Raw genomic sequence first — 19,837 nt, 5'->3', positions numbered from 1 at the left:
CACGATTAATCGACATACGTAGTTTAAAGGTGTTGCCTGAGAGACAAAATGTGGGACACAGAACAGAAGTGTCATAAAGCTCCGCTCTGATTTGGTGTAAGTGCACCGAGACTCAAGAAGCTCCGCTCTGATTGGGTAATAGGCAATTTCTCGAACGTTTTTGATTGGTCCATTTCAGAAAGCTCGCCACTCCTTTAAAGTAGCGAAACGGAACTTTGCAGTTGGGTTCGACGTAATTTCCCCTAAAAAAAAAAAAAAAAAAAAAAGACGACGACGAGCGAACGTCTGAAACTGGCGATGCTTTGCCTTATTTTTCAATCGTACAAATAATCCGGAACTCCTCTATTTTTTTTTTCCTGCCACTTACTTTTATAACAGCAGCATCGACGAAAGAGGCCGCTCCAATGTCCGCCCAAGCTCAAATGAGAGCTTTGCTCGACCAGCTGATGGGGACGGCGAGGGACGGTGAGTCGCTGTTTGCTCGCTAGCCCAGCTAGCTTTAGCTCGCTAGCCAAGATGGAGCCAGTGTTGAGGCAGGCTTGTGTTGGCGTGTGATGGACAGGCCTGCGTGAATGCAAACGAGGGCTCACTTCATATCAATATATTTGCGTACAACGCCACGGTTTAATGTTTGTATCCATTGGGTTGTTCAAGTGAAACGAAATGGGCCGCTAATAACCGTCTTATTTCCTTTTTTGTATTTTTTTTTTAAATTTGAATTTTTTTTTTTTATAGCATAAGGTGGCTAACAGTAAAGCGCGACCGCACTCAATAGCGATCACTTGTAATGCTGCCAGAAATATGGATACAAATATTTAAATTCTGTCCAAATAGTTTTTTACTTGGGTTTATATGTCGCCGTCATTAGGTTATTCGGCGCACATATGACGTTAAAACGCAGTTAAACGTCAGCGAGCTATCGCTTATGCTGAATCATGAAAATGTGATTATTATTATTATTTTTTTTTTTACATTATCCACTTGTCACATATAGTTTGCGATAAGTATATGGCTTCAGATTGAACCTAAAAAGCACAAGATCCTTGTTCGGGAACAACAACCTGTGCAAGAAGTACTGAAAATTGGAATTACAACTGCAACTAACTATTATTTTGAGAATTGATGAATCTGTTGGTTCTTTTTTTTTTTTTTTTTTTAATTAATCGATTATCTTGATTTAAAAAGTCCATCCCATCAAAAATGGGACATTCATTTTGCAGACGTATGCAGTATCTGCACCGATACATCTATAGTTTCTATACTGTATGCAAGTCTACAATTGAAAAGAGCTTTCAGCCATTTTGGATACAAACATTAACAGAAATTAATTGAGTCTTAAAGGAGGCAGAAAGCATATTGCTAGGCTGCCCTGTTAAAAATGAGGTTCATCTTAACAGTAACTTGTGGATCATCCTCATAAGTGTGAGTGACTGTGTGTGTGCGTGTGATGAAATTATCAGCAAATTCTTCCCATGCATATGTTGCATACAAACTGAACAATTGTGGCCCCTTTATTTTATTCATTAAGGTTCAGTGTATCTTTGCCAGCCTACATCAATCTGCAAAGGAGTTGCAGAAAAGCCTCATGTTCATCGAGCCGTGAGTCACACATAATTTTTAAAGCTGTTATGATCAATATCCAAACAGTATGTTTGCTTTTCGGAAGTCATTGTAGCCTGTTTTTTCATTTAATTTTTTTTTTCTTTTTTTTTTTAAAGATATGCAATTTGGAGTAGTGCTAAGCTGCTAAAGACACCTGGTCGCGCTGAATGAACACAAAACACTTCTCAGCATACCAGTAGACGTCTTATTTTTCTTTTTTTTTTTTTTCTTTTTTTTTTCTTTCTCCAGACGAGACACACTTTACGCACATCATTTTTCGATCTGACTCTTGTATGACTCCCAACTTCTTATGCAGGTTTGGCAAGAAAACTGTTCCAATTTTTACTTTCCCACAGCCGGTTTAAAATTCTGCAGCTGAGGGCTTGAAGAAGCAGAAGGGTACAGTATGTGGTGCAGATCGCAGTGTGTATAAAACCTACTTTCTGTCAATGTTTCATGTCTGTAAATGGCTTGGCCCGATTGATTAGCGTTTTTAACCTTATGTGTTGACGGTAGTGATGCACCGAATTTTTGGCCACCGGAAAATTTCAGCTGAAATTGGCTCAAAAGAGCATTTTCTGTTTCGGACTGAAAGACTTTTGCCACCAAACTAAAACGGCCGAAACAGGATGTTGTTGTGATGCAAGCAAAACTCGGTTGTCTACACTATATATATTTTTTTTAATTATTATTTTTTATTTTTATTTTTTTAACGGTGCGTCCGCAGTCGCCCAACCTTCCTGCTTTCCTCTGTTCGTGTACTAAGGAGGGGTGCTTGCTTGCACGCTATTTTGCGCCTCTATGGCTAACGTGGCTATACACGATAGCGAGCCGCGGAGGCGAACGTTCGCTTCGCGTCCGGTATCGATGCAGCACAAGCCACTAATCATGGCCTCCATGCCAGGGAACTAATCATGGCCTACATGATTAGTTCCCACACTTTACACTTCTGACAAGCGTCTTTACCGCAAAAGGACAACGAGGAGTAATTAACAGGAGAAAGGCAAAGATGTCATGCTAATTGCTAAGCTATCGTAACATCTAGTTGCAAAAGACCAAAGTAAGTGATTGGGGGATATAGTTAACTTGTCACGTAGGTCTGGCTGGAACCACGTTGCTGCGAAGCAGCTTTGAAGAGCAAAATGCTGAAGCAATTTAATAAGTGTCTGGAGAGAAAATACTGTTAAAGGAGCAAGTCATGCTAGAAATGAATTCATACATCATCGCTAGTGTGCTACATCACTTGAGATATGTGCTGCAGTAACTGTCCCGCGTTAATGTTCGTGACATAATTTTAAAAAATGGGACAATTCCTATTGTTCTGGGTTGAATTTCTATAGGTTGGCAGCTCTGCGGTTATAGCCATAAATGCAATTTTATTAATAATTAGCATAGTAATTTCTCTCGGCTTTTGGCCTCGGGTTCCTCGTTTTGGGCCAAGAATTTTCATTTCGGTGCATCACGAGTTGACGTGCCATCTAAAACATAGCATTGTGGACACTGAGCCTTAAAACAAGCTAAACTGAGAGTTGAGGCTCTGCTTAGTGTCATAATGTCATTGAGGCCTGGGTAAGTCACACAATGAGGCCACGCGTTGCCTCGTGTACTTCACACTCATGCCAACACAGGCAAAGTTTGTTTCCAAATAGTTCCTATGACAGGCTAATGACCAAGATGATTTCTTTTTGTTGTTGTATTTTTGTTTTTTTGTTTGTTTTTTTGATCCCACTCTTTAACAAGGTCTCGGACTGTTTGAGTGCCGCTATTGTGATCTGGTGCGACACTTTGTTGTATTGTAAAACGGCAGTCCGATAAGTCAAAAGCTGAATCCTCGCCCTGGCTGACTAATACGTGAGGTCTTTCTCACTGGACACCTTTTGGACTGTTTCAGGGGACGAGACGCGGCAGAGGGTCAAGTACTCGGACGAGCGAGTCTGCAAAAGTCATCTTCTCGACTGCTGTCCGCACGACATCCTGTCTGGAACCGTAAGTGTCAACGCAGGACCGTAGTAACATTTTACATATTCAGTGTAGCCGCAGCCTCGTAGTCAGTCAGGTCAACGTAATTTATACGGGTGTACCTCGACTCAACACATTTTTAGAGGGGGGGGGGGGGGGGGGAAATTCGATACGCAGATTAGGTTGTGGTTGCAAACTCAACTCACTTCACAGTAACAGTTTGTCAGATAGTGAAATATTTTTCAGAAAAGAGACTTCAACTGTTTCTTGCCACTCCGAGTTGGTTTTTCGAACTAATCATAAAAAAAGAGAGTTACTTTTTGTTACTTAAACAGCCACATCACTTTGAATGCCCGCTAGCTTACTGCTAACATACAATATAAGTTTGCCATAGGTGAGCTAATGAGTAGCATCAGTTTGGCGGTGTAATAACGGATGTTTGAACACAAACGGTCGAGCAACATATGTCGACCAATAATATCACAATACTCACGGGCATATATACTTCATCCTCTGCAAAGAATGACAACCACTTAGTTGTGAAACTATTCCTAGATTTAAAGACATTTCGAAGTATTTTCAAAACAATTGTTGGTTTTAACTGGGAGCCAGTGAAGAGAAGTTAAAACCGGAGTGATGTGATAAACCTTGATTAATTTATTTTGTCAGTATATTCTATCTGCAGCATTCAAGTGTCCTTGTGTGTTTTTGCTTGGCAGCGCATGGACCTGGGAGAGTGCACCAAGATCCACGACCTGGCACTCCGAGCAGACTATGAAATTGCCTCCAAGGAGAGAGACCTGTTTTTTGAGCTCGACGTAAGTGATGTTTCGGCAAAGCAAAATACGCCAGCGTGACCAAAGTCAAAATGGCAGTTAAAACCGCCACTCTGCACATAAGTGTTTTTTTTGTTGTTTTTTTTTTTGTGTGTGTTATTTATTTATTATTATTTTGTAATGTCGCCGACTTGTTACTCTCCCCCTTCCAAAGGCGGTCGATCACTTGGAGTCATTCATCGCCGACTGCGACCGCAGGACGGAACTGGCCAAGAAGCGCTTGGCGGAGACTCAAGAAGAGATCAGTGCCGAAGTGGCGGCCAAGGTTTGTTTATTAAAAAAAAAAAAAACACACAAATACAAGTGGTGTAGTGTCGGATTTTATTGGCCCCCCCCCCCGGGCAGCAAATAAGAGTGTCGAATCCACGCTGCAGGCGGAGAAGGTGCACGAGCTGAACGAGGAAATCGGGAAGCTCCTGGCCAAAGCTGAGCAACTCGGAGCTGAGGGAAATGTGGAGGAATCCCAAAAGGTTCTGCAGGAAGTGGAGAAGGTCCGCAGCAGGAAGAAGGATGCGGAGGTGAGGCCGAAGCGCTCGGAGCAGCGTTCCAGCAAACCTTTGAGGGCCTGGGCATATTTGATGTTTAAAAATGGATGATAGATGAGATTTATAAAAAAAAAAAAAAAAGAAGAGAGGTGAATTTGTTTCTTTTAATAACAAAATAGTAATTTATTTTCTTATTGTAGTTTTAGTTAATTTGATAATAATCAGTCAAAATTATTTATCAATTAAAAACTAAATGCATTTACTTGTAGTTGTTCGTTTGATTAATATTTGTATTCTATTATGAATCATTTGTTTGATAAGGTTTTGTAATGTTTTAATGATTAATTCTCAGTTGTATTTATATTTTAATTACAGATTATTAAATTAAATGTTTTTCACATTTCATTTTTTTATTTTTTTTTAACTTATGGTAATAGTTAACCAATAGATTATTAAATTAATAAAGGAATACAAATAAATAACTTATTTTAGCAAAAAAAAAATGGTTCATTTAATGCAACATATTTTTTTGAATGTAAAAAATGTTTGTATTCAGAGGACAACACAGTGGGCCGCCCTTTGTGCAGTTTTTTGCATATGCTAAATGTTCTTCCACCTGCAGACTCAGCTGGTCTTCCTCGCTTGTGGTCACCTGGTCTTCCTGTTCAACTTGATCGTAACGCTTCCATCTTCTCGTCTTTGCGTGTTCTTCCAGGAGGAATACAGAAACTCCATGCCGGCCTCCAGTTTCCAGCAGCAGAAACTGCGCGTTTGCGAGGTGTGCTCCGCTTACCTGGGTCTCCACGACAACGACCGCCGTTTGGCCGACCACTTCGGAGGCAAACTCCACCTGGGCTTCATCCAGATCAGAGAGAAGCTGGACCAACTAAAAGTGTGTGCGGTACACGCTCGCCACGTTACCGCAGAGCCCTTCCTGGCGCAGTCTCGTTAATCAAGCAGCGACTTTTGTTGTCGTCAGAAAACGGTTGTGGACAAGCAGGAGAAACGCAACCAGGAGCGCCTCAAGAGACGGGAAGAAAGGGAGAAGGAGGAAAAGATGAAAAAACGGTGAGGGAGTGAACTTTGCCACAACAAACCGTTAACCCTTGTCGTATCACGATACGACACAGGAGAAGCTTGGTCATATTGTTTATTGTTTTTAACAGTCATCTATTCTCTTCACAGAACAAGATCCCGAAGCAGAGAGCGTAAAAGGTAAGAAACTTGACGAACGCCCCGCTAGTCCTACTTCAACCTTTTACGCCCGGACGTTCCCAGCGGCCTGTAACACCACGTCTTATTTTTAGGTCTCGTTCTCGTGACCGAAGGAGGCGCCGCTCTCGCTCCTCGTCACGAGACAAGCGCCGCTCGCGCTCCCGATCCAGAGACAGGAAGAGACGACAGAGGTCCCGCTCCCGAAGCCGAGGCCACCGTCACAGCCACGAGCAGAGCTCCAGACACAAGTACGCTAGCGATGCACCCGTATGGTTATTTTAGGGCAGATATCAATTCTTAGTTGTCAAGGAGGCCGATAACCGATATTGGGAGCAGATATTGATTTGCTGTAAAAGGGAAAATACTGGCATCAAAATTTGGATTACAGTGGACCGCCGCTAAAATCCACGGCTAATTGATGGTCTTTATAATTGCACTGAAATAGAATAAAGTTTTTTTTAAACCCATAGAATTCTTGAATAAGCGGGGATGAACTGCCACTTAGTGTTTTGGGGTTGCCCCCCCCCCCAAAAAAAAACAAAATGGTGCGTATTAAAACACAAATTCCAAATGACAACACTCGCCAAGAGCTGCTGTCACCGAGGGCCGCAACTCGCAGCCAAACGCTCGCACGCAGACGAACCGGCCAACTGCTTAAATCCTGCGCGTGTGTGACTTTGGGCCCAGGTCATCCAGAGACCGCGAGCGCTCGTCCAGAGACGAGTCGCAGGGGCGCGAGCGGCGAGACGGCGTCAACGGCAGGTCGGACTCTCGCAGGGCAGACGACAGAGAAGACCCGTGAAGGCCAACGTCCGTCCCACACGACGGTCACCATCTTGTTCCACATAGTCCTCCATAAACCTCCTTGCTTTTCCTTCCTTTGACTTTAATGAGACCCAAATCTGATTCAGTCGTTATGAATCGACAGAATTTCAAGCCAACTTTCATCCTCGGTGATTTGGTGGCCTTTCTTTATCAAATAAACAGACCATACATTTGTGAATATTCTTTTATTAAGTTTCTTTTACTATACAGACTTTGGAGTATGTCTGGAATTAGTTTTGGTTTCCTGTTCTTGGTTTGATCAGTGCCCTTCCAAAGTCTTAGGAACCCTCATGCAGAATTTGCGAGTGTTAATTCTTCAAGTCCCTCCACATGTCCACCATGTTTTCTCGTCCAACCTATTTTATTTTTTATTTTTTCCCCCCTTCTCCGCGGCCAGTATGTAGTGAAGGTAAAATGAAATGTGAAGTCTAGTAGAAAAAAAAGTTGGAAATGTTTGCGTTGCGTTATCTATCATGTTTTGTTGATTGAGTGAAAAAAAAAAAAAAAAAAAAGCATATAAATGTTCACCATTTAAAGAAAATTCATTTGAGTTAGTTTTGGCAATTGAAAAGTTGTACAATGCCATTAAAAAATAAAAAATACATGATGACCTGAACTGCTTTGTAATTACGTGCAAACAGATTGTAACGGCTGCGTCGCTTTACATGTGTGAAGGTGTCGATTTTTGGTTCCGCTGGAATTCATATTGGAAAAAAAAAATAATATTCTCAATTAAACCATATTAAAGACTTTATTGCCTGTTGGTCATTTCTTGCACGGTAAGCCTTTGTGTGGTAGAGGTGCTGTATTCAAATACAGTTGTATTTTTTCCATTTACTGAATATTACTGTCAATTGATGGTGAAATCCACGTGAGAACTATAAATTAACAGCGCATGCTTGCGTTAAATATGAAAGTGAACTCCAATTGACAACAGGCACAGTGATACTCACAGACGGAAGCTTACATCATGGCTGCACACTATTTTCAGATAAGTACCGTATATATTATCTTTCTGTATCATATAGCTATATAGTCCATCTGTGATGCATCTGCTCACAATGTGCTGCTCTCCAATTTCAGATCCACCTTCATTTTCTGTCTCTCCATGACGGCCTCCAGCTCTGTGGCCCTCTGAGCGTCCTGCGGAAAAACAAAAGAACCGATGAGGACCAAAGAATGGACTTTGAATTGTGCCGAGAGTTCGTGAGGGCTCACCTCCAACAGTGCTTGCTGCACCGCCATCTGGCTGTAAACCCGAGCGCCTTCGTCCGGGACAACTTCTCGCAGCTCGTCCTTGCTGAGGGAGAACAGCTGAGCGCCCGTCAGGACCCCCAAACACGTCACCGTCCTGGGGGGGGGCGGGAAGAAGAACACAGGTAAGCTGCTACTTCGGAATTGTCAGAGTTTACTGGAGTGGCCACCGGATGGCGCCAAAGCAAATCTGTTACAGCTTTGACACCAACATGGACTTTGAGGAAAGGCCCCTAAGTGCAGTCAAATTTTGCATGCGAGTTGCGTTCAAGCCCGAGTGTTGACTCACGATTCACTGAAGCCTTTCCCCGCCAGCCACCTCGCCACCTCCGCTGGGCTGGAATGGTAGTCGAGAGGGAGAGAGGTTTCTGCAGATCGAGGGATGATCAGAGGCTTGCTGTTGGTGGCTTTTCCGTTGGTCAGCCTCTGGAGCAGCTCGTCGTTGACCAACATGACTGCAAGTGTTGTATACAAATACAATTTGTCACGTCACCCCCAGAAGCAATCGAGCTGATCTGAACCACGGGTTTGTTACACGACCTCCCTCGGCGTCTACCTCTATCGTTGTCCTCTGTTGCAGGCGCGTGCTGGTTGTAGGTGGGCACGCTGTGCGGGGCGCGTTGGACTGAGGGGTTCTGGCGCAGGGGGGGCAAGCTGGGTGCAACAGGGGGGAAAGTCTTGGCGAGGGGAGGCGGGGCCGGAGCCTGAGGGAGGAAAGAAACATCGGGTAAGATGTCCTGTCAGGGATGGTAGCGGCCCTGTTCGGAATAATTCACTCATTGTCCTTAATCACTATAGAGAGAGTTTTTTTTTTAATAGTGGACTAGACAGTTTCCCAAAAGAATCCACAAAAAGCCGTCTGCTACAAAATGGCAAACTTATTATATAGGGCACTATATAGAGCAGGGGTACTCGATAGGCAGCACCTCTCGTCTTAAATATTTTACTTTTGTGTCCATTTGTATATTTGTTATTCAAACAGAAGCAATTCATGTGTCTGGAAACAGGGTTGTGACTCAAGACGGTGGCGATTATAAATTGAGTTGGGCTGTGTGCGTCAATGACAACGTGAGTCGCAACACACGCCATTAGCTTGTTGCGCCTGAAAGTGTGGTTTGAGCGTTTTATGTGATGTTTATTATAGTGAATGTTGGGCGTGTCGATCGCTGAGTAAGCAACCTCTGCCACCGGAAGTGGCGCACTTTGTCTTTCAGATTAAAAGCATTAATACAGGAAGTGTGGTATGTTAACTGTGTAAATGTTTATAACTTAATAGTCTCCTTTATCATTAGTCATGTTTTTATTAGCTATCGATCTGTATTTGGTTATTTTTTTTTCTCTTTGAGAATACCACTAAAATCTCGTGACGTGACCAATCTCGATGAATCGACCTTTGACTTATTCCAAACGGTTTTTGCAGCCTTTTAGGATTTCTTTTTGTGTAGCCCTGATATGCTGTCGTAGCTAGGTAGCGATTCGGAACACAGACGGAGTGACGATGCGCGTTTTGTGCACGCCTTACAACGGGGGGCCGGCTGGTGACGGGACTCTCCACGTGAGTGACGGGCTCCAGGATGTTGAAGGGAACAAAGCCTACCTGGTTGAACCGATTGCGACACTTCCACCAGCGCTTGGATGACTCGAGCACCTGTCGCACACAAACAGGGAATGGAACCTCCGGACAGGAAATGCCCCCCCCCCCGGTGAGTATCGTAGCAAAGTCAATGGCGGCCCGCACATTTGGTACCTGGGCCTGAATCTACCTCTTGATTACATCACTATCGTATCACAATTGTACAAATCTTTTGATACTGTACGAAAAGCACCTCGAGCGTCTCCCCTTGTTGCACAGAAAGCTCCGTGTTGTTCCTGGCAATGAAGTCGTAACTGCAGCTGTAGACTTTGTCAGATTCTGGGTCTCCTGTGTCTCTGTGAGGGGAGGAGGGGGAGACATGCTGAGATTACAACAACACGAGGACAGTGATCCCACGCTATGGTGTGTTTTTTTATTTATTTAATTGTTTTACTGTTTAAAAAGTGTGTTTCAATAAGTTTCGGTGTGTGGGAACTTGTTAAGAGTTGTTAGGTTCCGCTACTGCCTGTTCCCATATGTAGGTTTAGACTTTTTTTTTTTTTTTTTTTTTAATAAATATGAAATTATTTTGCGGACCCCGGTACAGAACCAGTGCTTTAAAACAGGGCTTACATTTCATCACCAATGTGGCTGTTGAGCTGCTGCTGCTGCTGCTGCTGCTGTCAAAAACAGGACACACACACAAACAACTTATTTTTTATTTCATTTTATTTTTTTACATTTTGTTTCTTACCTCAAATTATTAATACCCGCTATCTGTACAGTCATGTCCAGTTTTCTAAATTTGTTAGAAGTTAACAAGCTTCTTTAGAATAGTACAACAAAAAACTTGAATTGAAAACAAAAAACAGATTAGTAAGAACTAAAATAAAACTCAGCATTTAAAAGGAGCTAATAAAACAGCAAACATGCTCTAAGAACAACTAACTGAATTTGGAAAAAAGAAAGTCAAAGAAATCTCAAAGTATTCGAAACTCGATGCGCAAACTCGAACTATTTCGCGGCATTCCGTCCGTACCTCTTGTTTGAGCCGGAAGGCTTCGTGTTTGTGCTGTGACTCGACCGGATCCTCCCAAACCTGCCCGTCCGCCCGGAAGGTGTTGGGCTTCCAGCCATCTAGGAACACGGGCGTGTACGGAGCGATCGGCCCTCGGAGCTCAGCGCTGACGGCATACGGAGACGAGAGGCTCGTTAAACAGGGTTTAGTGACGGCGCAGGTGGGACCGAATTACAAGTCTGTCTCAAGTCTTTGCCCTCAAGTCCCGAGTCGAAAAAAAAAAAAGATAAAAATTCCTCAACTCCTTTAAATGTCACTCCCAGTTGACGCTTACTGTCAACCACAACATAAAACAAAAAATTATGTTTTTAACCACGACCACATGGCTTTACCTTAGGCAAGTCTGCTTAGCTCAGTGCTAACAATCATGCAAAAGGCCATAGACAGGCTAACGAATAGCATGTATGTCGCGGTGTCGTAACCCTTTAAGCAACGGTTATTTGAACACAGTGGAGCAACACGTACACCGATAATGTACCAATACTCATAGGCATGTGTTCTTTATCCTCTGCGAAGAATGACTAATATTACTGCGGTTTACTAAGAATCTGTGACCATCTCCACCTATAACCATAGATCTGTATTATGTTGTACTCGGGTGGCCAAGGAGAAGTAGCACAATGTCCATTGAATTGAAGCAAAAACTTACAGTATGTTTTTATAAAGTACAATATTATAGAGTGCTATTAAAAAAAGTGACTAGATTATTGGCATTTCTATTAATTTGAGTAGCACAAGATGATTTGAGATACACCCGTGGTCACAGTGCAAATTAAACTTGTATCTCAAGGCACCACTGTATTTCTATTCCCGAACTCAAAATGAATAATTCCCTTCTCCTGTTGTCACCCCACATGACTTTTGTCACTCCGCCCCCCCCCCCCGCCCCCCAGACGACCGCAAGCGACGGCTGTCACCGACCGAGCGTGCGTCCAGTTGGGACCCAGGGACGTCCACAGTTGCCTCTCGTCCACGGTCAGGTTCTCTTGCAGCAGGGACACGGCAGCGTCGGTCAGGGCGGGGCTGGACACGGAGGCCGCCAGAGCCGGGCCCCCTGTCGTCTTCACCATCTGGACACACCCAGATAAGACAAACAAACCACTGTTCACATGCCCGCTCTGATAAGCAACACGCGAGGGTCACACACCAACACCACTCTTTTCATGCACTTGCGTACCACAAGCTAAATATATATATATATATATATATATATATATATAATGGCATAAATCAGGGATAAAGAAAGTATGGCCTTGCGGGCACCATTAGGAGTCCGAAAATATTTATTTATCCATTTTCCCCCCTTAACATTATTGAGGTAAAATGTAAGCATTTTTATTTATCTAATTCAGTACCTGGTTTGCTGGTTTATTATAAATAATGAAAAAAAAATACATAAATATTTTGTACATTGAGTGATTTTTTTGTAATTAAAAAAAAAAAAAATTTTTTAATATATATATATATATATATATATATATATATATATATATATACACAATTGTAATTTCCTGACAGAATATACCCGTTCAACAAATTAAAAAAAGGAAACAAGAATCACTTCAACTCAAAAGTTTGACCATGGTACGAATAAATGTATTATATCTGTAAATCTAATATTTGTTACATGAAGATGTTTTTTTCCTAAAATGAATTAATTAAAATGTTTGTTGTAGTGGGGATTCCAGACCCAGCCACAACAGGTGAAAATCCACAAAACTTTTTTTATATATACTTCTATCCCTCCCACGCACTTTAAACACATTTAAACCTATTAAAAGTCACTTTTTGTGTGTTAAAGTGGCCGCCCCTGCTCCGGTCTCCAACTGTGGTTGTCTGACGTGTTCGCGATCGTGATTGATTCGAAGTCGCTCAATTTTCGTGAATATGCAGAACACTGCACAATAAACGTTATTCGAGAGACCATATTACATATATACAGATACAAATGGTTTATTATTGTTTTTGCACATCTGTTTAAACGTCATGTTTTGTTTTTTAATCATACTTATATAACACACAGTATGTACGGTACACCCTATGTACACTACTACAGGACTGCAGCGAGAGAAACAGCCAGAAGCGAATTCCTGGTGTGTTTAAAATTAACTGATGACTCTCTTGCAAGATGTATACTATAAAGGAATTAATAACATAATTGCAATGATTAAATAATCAGAAACGTGCAGTTACATATCAGTGGCTGTAAAGACTTGTAAACAGACCCCTTTGTAAACCGTTTGCCATGTTATGTACAGTGGGAGATTTAAAAAAAAAAATGTAATTTGAAATTACATTCAGCAAATTATATTTACTAAAATAAAAAAACGTTTTGTTTTAATACAATGGCGTTCTGCATTCCTATTTTGTCGACATTGATTGAAAATGATAGGTGGACGATTGAAATGTACTCGCCATATCCAGAGGTTTGAAGACATGATGAACAAGCTCGTCTGAGGAGGGGCTGGCTATGGTGGATTTCAAACGGGCCTACGTAGTAAATAAATCTACGATAAGGGAGCAAGCAAAAACAAAACAACAACAACAAAAGTACTAGAAAAAGTGACGTGGTTGAATACAGACCAGCAGACTGAAGCAATATTTGAATTTCTGGAAAATATCAACAAACTCCCCTTCGGGTGGCGGCCTGGCCCTCACGGTGAGTAGATCGTCTGTTGAAATAAATAACAAGAAATTATAAAAGTACGTTAGGCGTAGTAGAGATTGCATAAAAAAAAAAAAGAATATAGAAGTACTAATTCAACAGAGCGCCTGTGGAGCCACATCCCAAAAATCAGGAATACGGAATTGGTTAAAAAAAAAAAAAAAAACAGCTGAAGGCTATTATATCCAAAATTGATTCATATATACACGTTTGAAGATGATTGCTGAAAACATGCAAATGTATTTGGAAACAAATCTCTGAACTCACTAAACAGAATAAGTGCAGTAACTACCACTGCAAATAGCAAAGCTATATTTTTGCACGTGTTAGCAATTCATTTGACCTTCAGCACTCTGCTTTTTGGTTTTCTTCTTCTTCTTCCTCTGGCTGAGCACGATGGCGGCCTCGGCGGTCTGCTGCAGTTTGGACATGAAGCTCTCGATGTCGTCGAAGCAGTGATTGAGGATGCCCTGAGGAAGAGGAAGTTGCTCTTTTAACACTCTCCTCGTGACTCGCAGGTGACGAGACCGGACCGAAATGGGTGGGAGGCGTACCACTTCTCTCTCGGCTCGAAGTAACGAGATGTCAGGGCCTCCGTTGGCTGTCGCGAGAGAGGTGAGAGCTCAGTCGCGGGAAAGCTGTGCGAATAAAGTCGCTTTCTTACCTCTGAGTCCCGGGTACGGCGGGGGGTTGACTGGCGGGGCGTTGGGAGCGTGCGGTACGGGGGGGCTCGGAATGCCGTAGGGGTCGAGCATGTCTGCGCCGTTATGGGGAAGCCTTCGGGGAAAGACGTACGACGGATATTCCGCAACGTTAAAAGCCGACGACGATGGCGGCGGCTGCCGACTCGGCACTGTGTGTGAACTTTCGCATACGTGGAAACACAAAACAGAACATACAGTATACAGTACATCGTTAGCCTGATGGCTAAAAAGTGACAAAAGTTACTTGGCAACTACACTTTTTTGGGCAAATGATATTTACAGTTGTGTTCCCCTGCGGTTCACCTGTCACCGCTACGACATAGCTCAGATTTGTTTTGTGGAACCCTACACTTAAAACGTTTATCGCGGGGGAGAAGCGTCCTAGATCCACCCGCAATAGGTCAAATTAGTTCTACCCTTTCCACACAAACTTGTTAAAACACACTTTACGGACATCATAAACACATTGTTTCCAAATCGCAAGCATAACATGTAAAGAAATTACCACGCCTATCGTAGCGTCTGTGTACATGCGTGTGCCTTTAAGAGGCGGGGCGGCGTGTGACATTATCGAGTATGCGCGCGAGCTCCGGCCTGAGAGCTGCGGCCGACAGCAGCTCCTGCGTGCGCGGCGTCTTTTACTGTTTTCCCCCAGCGTCCGGTGAACGGCTGAAAAGTGCACCGGCGACTGTGGCTCTCCTTTCCCCCATGCGAGGGCGTCACACTAAGCAAGAATGCTGTAAATAAACAATGAAATACACTTGCAGATACAAAAGGAAGGTGATTATAGCGAATGATGCAACTTGTCTGTCGCCGAAATCCCTGTAGTTCATGAAAATCTGCGGTTTATTCACAGCGAAGTGAGAATACAATTTCAGAGCGCGCGAGAGAGAGAGAGGAACACGGTCTACTTTCTTTGCACTCAAATAAAAGCTTGAGGTTGCAATAACGTAGAGTAAATTTCACGCCAAGAGCATCTATTTTCAATCGTGGATTTTCACCTATTGCGGGTCGTCGGGAACGTAAATCCCCTGCGATAAATCGGGATTCGCTGTCCGCTCTAACGTAGTGTTTCCCAACCTTTATTGAGCCGAGGCACATATTTTCCATTTGAAAAATCGCACCCCACGCAACCGAACAAAAATGTCGCAAAAAGTATCTCCCGGTATATCGAAATAACGATGATCAAGTCTCAGTTGACTCGCAAATATACTGTAAAATCCTTCTGTTCTCTGAATGGCAACACGGTTTAATTCAACTTTCTGCCATCTAGCGAAAGAACATTTCATTGTATTGCCTGTCATAGATGAACAACCTCGAAGTTCCGCATATTTCTTACTCCGTTAGCGGTCCCTCCGCTGGTCCTTTTGAAACGATCCCAGAGCAGGTGATCCGTAATCCCAAAAGCCGAGGCCCCCTGAAACTATTCCGAGGTCATCCCGCCGCTGCACTTTGTGCCTTTTGCCACAATGGCCGCGCTGTCTCTGTCACACCTTCTCATGTTATGCGCGAACCGGTAGAACAGGTTGTTCTCTGTCAGCTGTTTGCACTGCCCTCCCTCCCTCTCGCGCACGCACGCACGCCAACAGCCGCTTTGATTCAGCATAATGGCGGCAGGAAAGCAAACTGGCTAACAGGAGGCGAATTGTTTTGCCTCGGCTGTTCACTGACCCAAGAACAGTGTAACCACAACATTAAGCTCCTACAAGTGCCAGTACACTAACCGGATCAAACCGAATCTTTTTTTTTTTTTTTTTTTTCTAATATAAAAGATGTGCCTTGTCTTCACGAGGAATAATAATGGATTTTAAGATTTGGGACATTTTTGTTATTTGTGTCACAAGCTGTCATATCCGCTGTATTACTGTTAGTATTGCATTTCTAGCCATGCGTAACTGTAAAATACAACAAATGGTTACTTTTTTTTTTTTAAGACAGGTCAGCGAGTGTACCTGATTGGGTCGGGAATGTTCTTACTCTTGCTGGACTTGGAAACAGCCTGCGTGATGATGTCGCACATTTCTTCTGCCTGTGAGAATGACAAGCTAAAAGTAAAAGTAAAAAAAAAAAAAAAAAAAAACCTGAGCCACGCAGGTGAAAACATGGCGGCGCTTTGACGGAACTCACCTTGGTGTTCTCGCAGTTGAAGAAGAGAATGTCCGGCTTCTTCTCGTTGGCGCTTTGGCACACGAGGAGCAGGAGGGATGGGAAGAGCTCCTTGGAGTGAATGGACTCGCAGCGGAAAATGGAGTTGAAGGAGTAGTTCTCCAGCTCCTCCTGCATAACATAACGTAACATAACAACAACAGCGGTAATCATCGGCCATTTTCTTGCGTTTATTCCCGGCGCGGCCTTCTCGTTGAGATGAGAGCGCACTGTGCGGTGTGTATGTGAATAACAGGTGAATTGTGTGAATTAGTTTAATTCATTTAATAAATTTAGCAGCCGTTATAGCCCCCCCCCATGCTGACGCCGACTCTGGAGCCGAGCCCGTTTGGGGAGCTTCTGAGGCCACAAACGTGCCCCAAAGCTGCCTGGAAAGCGATGGGTTCAGAGCGTACAGGCACCCGTGATACACCGCGAGCCGAACTGTCGTGCGCCTTTGAGCCTCAGCAGCCCATAATTGCCGTTTTAGCAAGACATGAATCCGTCGCATCTACCCGCCTTAGTCTGTATGTCTCTGAGATAAACGGCATCCTGTCCGACATCCAGCAGCATCTGTTGGCTCCACAACTTGTTGCCCCGAGCCAGCTGGAGGAGGCGAGACTGAGCCTCTTCCACGGTCTTCACGTCTCCTTTCTGGAGCGAGAAGGTGATCAGGTGCTGGGAAAGGCAAGAAACGGACAAATGACTCAATGAGTACACAATCTCTTACAAAGAGTCCCAAGCCTGTGACGAGACTCACGTTGACAAAATACCGTCGGACGTTGGTCATTCTTTGTCCTGCGTGTGTAATTCACTGTGGATGAGAACATCGTTACACGCGGTTATTAAAGGGTCTTTGAGTCTCCTCCAAAGGTGGAACAATTTGGAGTCCAGCTAACGTTTTGTGTGACCGCATGACTCCAAAAGTTCCAATATCGCCGTCATGCTTAACGTCCGTGGGTTTTGTGCTCAAGGGCCACATTTGATTTTCAAAGAAACTATTTCATTCATCCATTCGAACCGATACGCTGCACACCAATTTCCCTCGTCGTCTCCTTTTCCAGGCTGTATCGCTCTGTGATTCCGTAACCGGGCGATTACGCCGCGAAAGCGAGCTGCCCGACCGGTTTGACGGCAACACGGTATCTTACAGGCCGCCTTATTTATAGGGCTCATCGACACCGCGTGTCCTCCAATCGTCGGTATCGCGCGCGCTCATTAGTATCGCTCGCGCTTCCTTCGCCGTGCGTCTGCACAGACGGACGTTACGAAATTACCGACACATGTGCGAGCTCAGCCAAGTAGAGTGCCGAACGGCAGAAAATCCCTTCACAGGCCCACATTCCCCAAAAACGATTCAAGTTCTAATAAAAAAAACAAAAATTTAAATGATATATAAAATATTGACTTCCTTCTTGTATTAAAAAATATATATAAATATATATTTGTATATCTAAAATATTGTATTTAACATGCACTAATGACATAATTAAATAGATTGTTTTAAAAAAAAAAAAAATGGAACTGTTTTTGACAGTTTTGTTCTTCAGTTCAATGGATATTGTGCTGCTCCTTCTGGGGGCAGTGTAATACATTGTTGTTTTCTAAAGTCAGAAAGCAGTGAGCGTGCGAACATCAGGATGTTCGATTTAAGGTCATCCGTCACTACGGTTCTGGCAATAATAATTATGAGAATTAATTTTATTTATAGGCACCTTTTAAGTCACTCAAGGTCAACAATGGAGTTGAAAGAATAATCACACGCACTTCCTTTCGCATTAAATTTCACACGGATAGAGTCCAGAATCAGTCTACATTGTGGTTTTAAGTTTTAATTTTTTAATTTTTATTTATTTATTCCCCACCCCCAGTGTGAAAGGTTTTTTTTTTTTTTTTTTTTTTAGGTTCATGCTTTCTCGTCTTTGCTTTTTAAGGTGCTGACGTCAGCATGTTTGATTCCAGCTAATCCTTCTGACAAACTCTCGGGGCACAAATATGTAGCGCAAAACTAACAATTTAGCCGTCAATGACAATAAAGGCTTTCTGTTTTATGCCTGACTGTCAAACCGCATGAGACTAAAAATAGATCCGACAGCGACATATGTCATTACGTTACATGTTCAACTCAACCAAAATGTGCCCTACTGGCTCTTTCCTTAACTATTTCAAAATGTCAACTTACCAGGACCGACAAGCTTCCAACACTTTATTCTTGATATGAAAAAGTATGTCTGCGTTATTAAAGGAAACTATGCCCGATGCGAGTGCAGGTATGACACTGCCCTAAATGCTTTTTAGCAGAACAGAGGTGTGTCAACTTTTGCCGTTCCCATCCTGCCCTGCCCGCCCTCGCTGGAATCGTGCCCTCATCTCCTGTGTGGTGTTGACGCACGTGTAGGGGTCGTCGCCAGGGGCGACGACGAAGGGAGCAAAGTGATGACGTGGCGCCTGAAGGCCCGGCACGCCGTCACTGACGGGGAATAGGACAACTTTTTTTTTTTTTCCCCCCCCCGAACCTTTTTGAAGTCAAACCGACATTAAGTAACTCACAAAAAGTTCGGGATATGGGACTTTGTGGGGACATTTCAGGATAACCTCAAATGCATTATATAAGCTTTACAGTTCAACTTCATTTGGCCTTCTGGAAACCATTGAATGCACGTGCAACTGTACCTTTTTTTTTTTTCCCCCCCCCCATCAGTTGGGCCGATCTTATCGACCGGGTAGATATTGTTTCTTTTATTTTTCACTCGCTGACTCAGACAGAAACAAACTCCCTCCCTCAAGCCAAACACTACACGGCCACATCATTATGTATACTGAGGCCACACAACTGAACAAAGATGATCACAAAATGCACGATTGTCGACGACCACATCCATCATCGAAACGGTGCAGTGTTGCACGACTTTTTTTTGCGCAACTCGCTGCTCTCCAACAAGAAACGGAATGGCAAACTTGGCCAACAGGTGTTTGGTCGATGACTCTGAAATGAAAGCACGCAACAATTCAAGTTTCAAAAGGAATCATGGACTCGGATCTCGAAACAAGAGTGCATCGTAAACTTTTGACTCATTAGAAGTAGCGCCCCTGAGGCAGATGTAACAGCCAAACACTTTTGTAGGATTCTTGCTACAGTGGAAACCGAATATTTGTTTGCAGAGGTTCTCATAAATGTGTGGTTTTGACTCTTCTGTCCAGCTTCCATGGGCTTTAAAATCTGGACACTGCTTTCTAAAATGTAGATTCTTTTTCGGGTATCTTTGTTTTTTTTTAACCTCTGGGCAGGTCACCGCTTACCTCTTTGTACCATTTCCAACTAGTCAGTGGGCTTATGCGTTTTCTGAGGGGAAATGCAATACGAAGTGGCGTTCAGGTGTCACTTTTCACAACAAGCCTCCATCGTGCACTCGTGAAGGAGAAAGGCGGAGTTGGGACAAGTGGCAGCAAAGCAACGCCAACATACTTGACTTTTGTCTTCAGGACGTTTCCCCCC

At 43.3% G+C, this 19,837-nt stretch overlaps 2 protein-coding genes across 4 annotated transcripts; one reads left to right on the top strand and one right to left on the bottom strand.

Annotated features, from left to right (window-relative positions):
• Nucleotides 1–260: 260 nt before the first annotated feature.
• Nucleotides 261–7,538, top strand: luc7l (LUC7-like (S. cerevisiae)). Of its 2 annotated transcripts, XM_061706696.1 has the most exons (11): nt 297–465; nt 1,529–1,599; nt 3,494–3,588; nt 4,281–4,379; nt 4,552–4,662; nt 4,772–4,915; nt 5,598–5,774; nt 5,862–5,950; nt 6,068–6,097; nt 6,190–6,345; nt 6,785–7,538. In XM_061706696.1, exons 4-11 carry the CDS (start codon nt 4,284–4,286, stop codon nt 6,897–6,899), a joined length of 918 nt encoding a protein of 305 aa, XP_061562680.1. In that variant the 5' UTR covers nt 297–465; nt 1,529–1,599; nt 3,494–3,588; nt 4,281–4,283; the 3' UTR covers nt 6,900–7,538. The 2 variants fall into 2 exon arrangements, with proteins under 2 accessions (XP_061562678.1, XP_061562680.1); XM_061706694.1 differs by lacking the exon at nt 1,529–1,599 and having other exon boundaries at nt 261–465.
• Nucleotides 6,767–18,619, bottom strand: LOC133418206 (epidermal growth factor receptor kinase substrate 8-like protein 1). Of its 2 annotated transcripts, XM_061706663.1 has the most exons (19): nt 18,524–18,619; nt 17,102–17,155; nt 16,861–17,019; nt 16,324–16,473; nt 16,149–16,225; nt 14,157–14,269; nt 14,047–14,093; nt 13,836–13,962; nt 13,411–13,499; nt 13,243–13,317; nt 11,749–11,897; nt 10,789–10,933; nt 10,383–10,429; nt 10,003–10,105; nt 9,699–9,824; nt 8,733–8,880; nt 8,466–8,631; nt 8,141–8,273; nt 6,767–8,065 (listed from the first exon to the last, which is right to left on the bottom strand). In XM_061706663.1, exons 2-19 carry the CDS (start codon nt 17,129–17,131, stop codon nt 7,979–7,981), a joined length of 1,971 nt encoding a protein of 656 aa, XP_061562647.1. In that variant the 5' UTR covers nt 17,132–17,155; nt 18,524–18,619; the 3' UTR covers nt 6,767–7,978. The 2 variants fall into 2 exon arrangements, with proteins under 2 accessions (XP_061562647.1, XP_061562648.1); XM_061706664.1 differs by lacking the exons at nt 16,861–17,019; nt 17,102–17,155; nt 18,524–18,619 and having other exon boundaries at nt 6,768–8,065; nt 16,149–16,241; nt 16,324–16,469.
• Nucleotides 18,620–19,837: the final 1,218 nt, after the last annotated feature.

This window comes from Phycodurus eques, chromosome 19 (assembly GCF_024500275.1).
Source record: "Phycodurus eques isolate BA_2022a chromosome 19, UOR_Pequ_1.1, whole genome shotgun sequence".
NCBI classification, from domain to species: Eukaryota; Metazoa; Chordata; class Actinopteri; order Syngnathiformes; family Syngnathidae; genus Phycodurus; species Phycodurus eques.
Note: the sequence above shows the minus strand (reverse complement) of the source record. Positions and strands in the feature narration are given on the sequence as shown.